The sequence below is a fragment of the Pituophis catenifer genome, unplaced genomic scaffold (genome assembly GCF_029215685.1).
Source record: "Pituophis catenifer annectens isolate HBS135680 unplaced genomic scaffold, rPitCat1.0.hap2 SCAF_17, whole genome shotgun sequence".
In the NCBI taxonomy this organism is placed as follows: Eukaryota; Metazoa; Chordata; class Lepidosauria; order Squamata; family Colubridae; genus Pituophis; species Pituophis catenifer.
Window position 1 is genome coordinate 10974381 of NW_027256897.1, and position 6000 is coordinate 10980380.

The 6000-nt window shown below is 47.7% G+C and overlaps 1 protein-coding gene across 1 annotated transcript; it reads left to right on the plus strand.

The window, feature by feature from the left end:
- The first annotated feature begins 1742 nt into the window (after positions 1 to 1742).
- On the plus strand, positions 1743 to 3607 carry LOC139325871 (zinc finger protein 345-like). Its single transcript, XM_070955912.1, has one exon. It carries the CDS (start codon positions 1743 to 1745, stop codon positions 3360 to 3362), a length of 1620 nt encoding a protein of 539 aa, XP_070812013.1. The 3' UTR covers positions 3363 to 3607.
- The last annotated feature ends 2393 nt before the right edge of the window (positions 3608 to 6000 follow it).

Here is a 6000-nt window from a genome sequence, read left to right on the forward strand (position 1 = left end):
GAGAAGGGGAGAGAGAGAAAGGGGAGAGAGAATGAGAAAGAGTAGGGGAGAGAAAGAATGAGAAGGGGTGAGAGAAAAGGGGAGAGGGGGAGAGAATGAGAGAGTGGGGGGAGAGAAGGGAGAGAAAGAAAGGGGGAGAGAAAGAATGAGAAAGGGAGAGAAAGGGGAGAGAATGAGTGGGGGGAGAGAGAAAGGGGAAAGAAAGGGGGAGAGAAAGAATGAGAGAAGGGAGAGAGTGGGGGAGAGAGAGAAGGGGAAAGAGAATGAGAGGGGAGAGGGAGAACAGGAGGGGAGAGAATGAGAAGTGAAGAGAATGAAAGTAGGGGAGAGAAAGGATGAGAGAAAGGGGAGAGAGTGGGCGGGGGAGAGAAAGAATGAGGCAGAGGGTGGGGGGGAGAAAGTGGGAGAGAGAAAAGGAATGAGAGGGAGGGTGAGGGAGAGAAAGAATGAGGGAGAGAGAAAGTGGGAGAGAAAAAGGGAATGAGAGGGGGGGTGAGAGAGGGGGAGAGAGAAAGAGAATGAGAGACAGAAGGGGGGAGAGAATGAGAGGGAGAGAGGAGGGAGAGTGCCTGGAGGTCCCCATCCCGTCACTGGGAGTCCAGGTGCTTCAGTAAGCGGCCGCGCTGGATTCGTATTAGTGGTCCGCGAAATTTAAAATTATGAATTTGGTGATCCCTGAGGTCCTAAAGGTTGGGGACCCCTGGACTAGATGACCTCCAAGGTCCCTTCCAACTGTATTCTTAGCATAGCTTAATGGAGGGGTGGGGGCTCCAGGAAAGGAGCAGGGGGGAGGAAGAAGAGGAGGAGGGGGGAGAAGAGCAGGGACAGGTGGGGGGAAAGGAGGAGGGGCAAAGGGTGGGAAAAGGAGGTGGGGGGCACCAGATGGGCAGGGGGCGGGGCAGAGAATCCACATTCTGCCCCACACACACACACACACACACACTGACCCTCCTTAGGCCCTTTGGGAGGGGGGCAATCAGAGCAGAGCCTCTCAGAGCAGCCCCGCCTGCAACACGGACCAGACTTCGGGGGGGGGGGCAACTAAGGTAGGAAGGGCGGACAGGCAGCTCTGGAAGAGCCACGGAGGGCGAAGGGAGCGGATGGGAAGAGCCAGCAGCGGAGGGGCGGAGCCAAAGCGGGGGAGGAGCCCAGGCGCCGAACGGTGGCATCGCTACTCCAGCGAGGGGTGGAGTCACAAAGAGAGCCCGCCAATGGGATGGCGCAGAAGGCTGCCGCATGCAAATATCCACCGGGCAGCCGGAGAAAGTTTTCTTCCCACGTTCCGCAATCAGACAAATATCAAGGAGCTACAGGGGAGCAGAGGGAGGGGCCCCGCCCACAATTACGTAATCAGAAGAGCGACGGAAGTAGGTTTGTGGTTAGCCGACGGAACTGCCCGGATGGAGGTAGGGCGCGGGAACTGCTGGGAGTCGCTTTGATAGGCTCGGCGAAAAAAGGAAGTCCTGGGAGGGAGGCCGAGAGACACGGGTTGGGCGCAGGGAATCCTGGGAGTTGAAGTCTGGGAGGGTCTCTCCAGAGAAAGGAGACTTGGGATCCCGAGGCCTAGTCTTGAGGGCGGGGAGGGAGACGGGACGCTGGGAGGGAGGCCGTGTCCGCCTGGAGCATGCCCCGGAGGCACGTGGGAGGCGGGGGCTTGGGCCTGGGCCTCCCCTGCGGGGAAGGGGAGGCAGCCGTGACCCTCTTCTCTCTCTCCCCTGCAGGTGGATGGAGGATGGCAGCGGATGCAGGAAAGAGGCGCCGGCCGAGAGGAGGAGAGCGGGCCCCGCGGAGCAGCCCTGCCCGGTCCCGGCGCGGCTTCCCTGGGAGACGGCGGGGAATGGCCCGGCGGCTCCGGGGCTGCAGGAGGGAGGAGCCCAGGAGGAGCCCGGGAAAGGCGGCTGCCTGGAGGGCGATGCGGGGAGGAGGAAACGGGCGGAGACCCCGAGACGGGCCTGGAGGATGGAGGATCCTTCGGAAGACCCCGAAAGCCCCAAAGGATCCAGGAGGGAGGAAAGGAACGTCAGTGCCCGGAATGTCAAAAATCCTTCAAAAATAACGGTCATCTTCAAAGGCATCTAAGGATCCACTCAAGAAAGAATCTATTTGAATGCCTGGAATGTGGACAGACCTTCAAATATAGGAGCATCTTTGATAGACATCTAAGAATCCACACAGGAGAAAAACCTCATAAATGCCTAGAATGTGGAAAGCGCTTCAGTGAGTTGAGAAACCTTTATAGACATCAAAGGATCCATTCTGGAGAGAAACCGAAGAAATTCATGGAGGGTAGAGGATCCTTCGGAAGACCTGGAGATCCCCAAAGCATCCAGGAGGGAGGAAAGAAACATCAGTGCCCGGAATGCGAAAAATCCTTCAAAAGAAACGACCATCTTGAAAATCATCTAAAAAACCACTCAGTTGGAAACCCACATCAATGCTTTGAATGTGGAAAGAACTTCAATAATAGAACAAAACTTATGCAACATCTAAGAATCCACTCAGGAGAGAAACCTCATAAGTGCCTGGAGTGTGGAAAGAGCTTCCGTCTTACCAAGGGCCTTTATAGACATCAAAGGATCCATTGGGGAGAGAAACTGAATGAATGCCTTGAGGGCAGAGGATCCTTTGGAATGCCTGGGAATCCACAAAGGATCCAGCAGGAAGGAGAGAAATATCAGTGCCTGGAATGTGAAAAATCCTTCAAAACAAATAGACATTTTCAAAGGCATCTAAAGATCCACTCGGGAGAAAAGAAATACGGATGTCCAGAATGTGAAAAATCCTTCACAAATAACGATAAACTGGAGAACCATCTAAGAATCCACTCAGGAGAAACAAAATATCAATGCCCAGAATGTGAAAAATCCTTCAAAAGAAATTACCACCTTGAAAGGCATCTAAGGATCCACACAGGACAGAATCCATTTAAATGCCTGGAGTGTGGAAAGAGTTTCAATGTGACGGTAAGCCTTTATAGACATCAAAAAATTCACTTGGGAGAAAAACCATACGAATGCCTGGAGTGTGGCAAGACCTTTACTGACGGTTCAGGCCTCTATCACCATAAAAAAATCCATACTGGAGAGAAACCCTATAAATGCCTTGAATGCGGAAACAGCTTCAGTACGAGAAGAGACCTGGATAGACATGAAATGATTCACACAGGAGAAAAACCACATCAATGTCCGGACTGTGGAAAGAGCTTCAATCGGAAGGGAAGCCTTTACAAACATCATAGAATCCATTCAAGAGACAAACGATATCAATGCCTGGATTGTGGCAAGGGTTTCTCTTCAAAGAGAAGCCTTCATTCTCATCAAAGGATCCACTCGGGAGAAAAACCACATCAATGTCTACAGTGAGGAAAGAGCTTAAATCAGAGACGAAAACTTTACGTACATCAATGAATCCACACTGGAGAAAAACTCTATAATCACCTGGAGTGTGGAATGTGTTCCAATATGAGAGGAACCCTGTAGACATCAAATGATTCACATTCACACAGTTTCAGGAGAAAAATCATACAAATGCCTGGACTGAGGGAAAAGTTTCAGTTCAAAGCAAGACCATTTTTCCCATCAATGAATCGAACACAAGGAAAATCATATGAATGCCTTGAGTGTGGAAAGAGCTTTACTGATGGTGAACTCCTTCATTGACATCAATGAATTCACATGGGGGGAAATGCTAAATATGCCTGAATGTGGAAGGACCTTCAGTCAATATATGTCTGAGTAATTCAGTTGAATAATTTGTTTAATCAAGTGTGATTAGACATACAAGGAATTTACTTCCCATACAGAACCTCTCAGTGTACATGCAAAGGAACAGAATAATGATAACAGAATAACAGCAGTGGAAGGGATCTTGCAGGCCTTCTAGTCCAACCTCCTGTTAAAGGAAGAGATCCTCTACCATTCCAGACGAGTTGCTGTCCACTCTTTCCGTCTCCCCCCCCCCCAGTTTATTGCTATTATATCAAAAGTTCCCTTTCTATACTGAACACTGTGTTCTCTAGGTAAAGGTTCCCCTCGCACTCATCTCCGTTTCAAAGCCGAAGAGCCAGCGCTGTCCGAAGATATTTCCATGGTCATGTAGCCAGCATGACTCAACACCAAAGCCGCATGGAACGCTGTTACCTTCCCACCAAAGGTGGTCCCTATTTTTCTACTTGCATTTTTGATGTGCTTTAGAACCGCTACGTTGGCAGAAGCTGGGACAAGTCACGGGAGCTCACCCTGTTTCGCGGCACTAGGGATTCGAACTGTTGAACTGCCGACCTTTCGATCGACAATCTCAGCGTCTTAGCCACTGAGCCACTGCTTCCCTTTGTTGTTTAATAGAGTACTTTTAAACAAAAGTATAAATATCATCAGAATCGTAATCATGTTGATATACAAACATATAGTAGATAATATCAATCATTATGGTAAAAAGAAATGTCTTCCATATTGACATCAATTGGATAACCATCAAAGTATTTACTAATCCACTTTAAATCTTTCTCATATAATCCACATTTTCTCATATTTCCACCATCTAATCTGTTTTCCTCGACTGACCAAATAACTCCCATCCCATATATTCAGTCTCTTTAATTTTAAACGTTAACCTATGCATTCCTGCACATTCCAGTATTTTTTAAAATTATATTCTCATCTGTGGGGGTTTCTTCATTTTTCCAGTATTTTCCAGTATATACAATCCTAGCTGCTGTTAGAATATGCAGAATTAGAATTATTGTAATTTCCTGGTAGCATGCCCAACATCTCAGGTTTTAGTCTATGTGTTATCATAGCTTCCAGCCATGTATGGATTTTATTCCAAAAGTTTTTGCTCAGGGACATGTCCACCAGATATGATAATATGAAATGGGTATTTCAACATTTAACAGATTTATCTTTGTAAATATTCGCTATTCTTGCAGGTGAAAACTGGCATCTATACACCATTTTATAAATATTTTCTTTATATGCTGTTAACGTTGTAAGCTTGTTTCTATCCCTTAATTTATGCCATTTATCTAATTCTATTGTGTAGCCAAAATTCTTAGCCCAAGTTATCATTGTTTCTTTTACTTGTTCTTTTTCCAATTTAATACTTAATAATTCTATATTCTTTTAGTTTGAACCAAGTGGCTGTTCAGTCTATTGTCAAAAACATCTAGTGATGAAGCACCCACCACTTCTGAAGGCAAGCTGTTCCACTGGTTAATTCTCATCTATTGGAACAGTGCTATCATGTCACCCCTCGTCCTCCTTATCTCCAGACTAGCCATATCCGGTTCCCCCAACCCTTCTTCATGTGCTTTAGTGTCCAGGCCCTTCATCAGCCTAGTTGCTCCTCTTTGCACTTTTTCCAAAGTCTCAACAACTTTTTGCAATGTGGTGACCAAGATTGAATGTAGTATTGAGGTGTGGCCTTATTAAGGTCTTATAAAGTGGTGCTAAAGCTTCAGGTGACGTTGATTCTGTGCCTCTGTTTGTACAATCAAGATTCCCCCAGCAAGAACCACTCTTGAGAAAAGGCTGAGATCAGAGAAGGAGACGACTGAGGCAAAGTCTAAGGAAGGAAGTTAATTCACAGCAAGTTAAACGGAGTGTGTGATTCTGTTGCCTCAAATTGTAAGCTTCATTGCTCCCTGAAGTGGCGCTGGAAACTTTGGTCAGGCTCCTCGACAGATGAAAGCTTGCAGGGGGCCGATCTGGCATCCGCAATGGAGAGCAAAATCCGGCTGCCCCCCCGAACCAGACACTGTTTATCGCTCTGAGTCCGAAGCGGCAGAAAACGAGGGCTGCCTTCCGTCACAAATATACCAAGGCAGAATCCTGATGTCGAACTTACAGCAGAGAGAAGCAGCTGGGTTTTGCTCTCCATTGCAGACACCAGATCGGCCCCCTGCAAGAGATTGAGAGAGAGAGACAAAATGAAAGAGAATCAGAGAGAGAGAGAATCAGAATGAGAGAGAGAGAGAGTGGAGGGGAGAGAAAGAGAATGAGA

Coding starts and splice junctions, on each gene's coding strand:
- LOC139325871 (XM_070955912.1), top strand. CDS start 1,743: ATGCAGGAAAGAGGCGCCGGCCGAGAGGAGGAGAGCGGGCCCCGCGGA.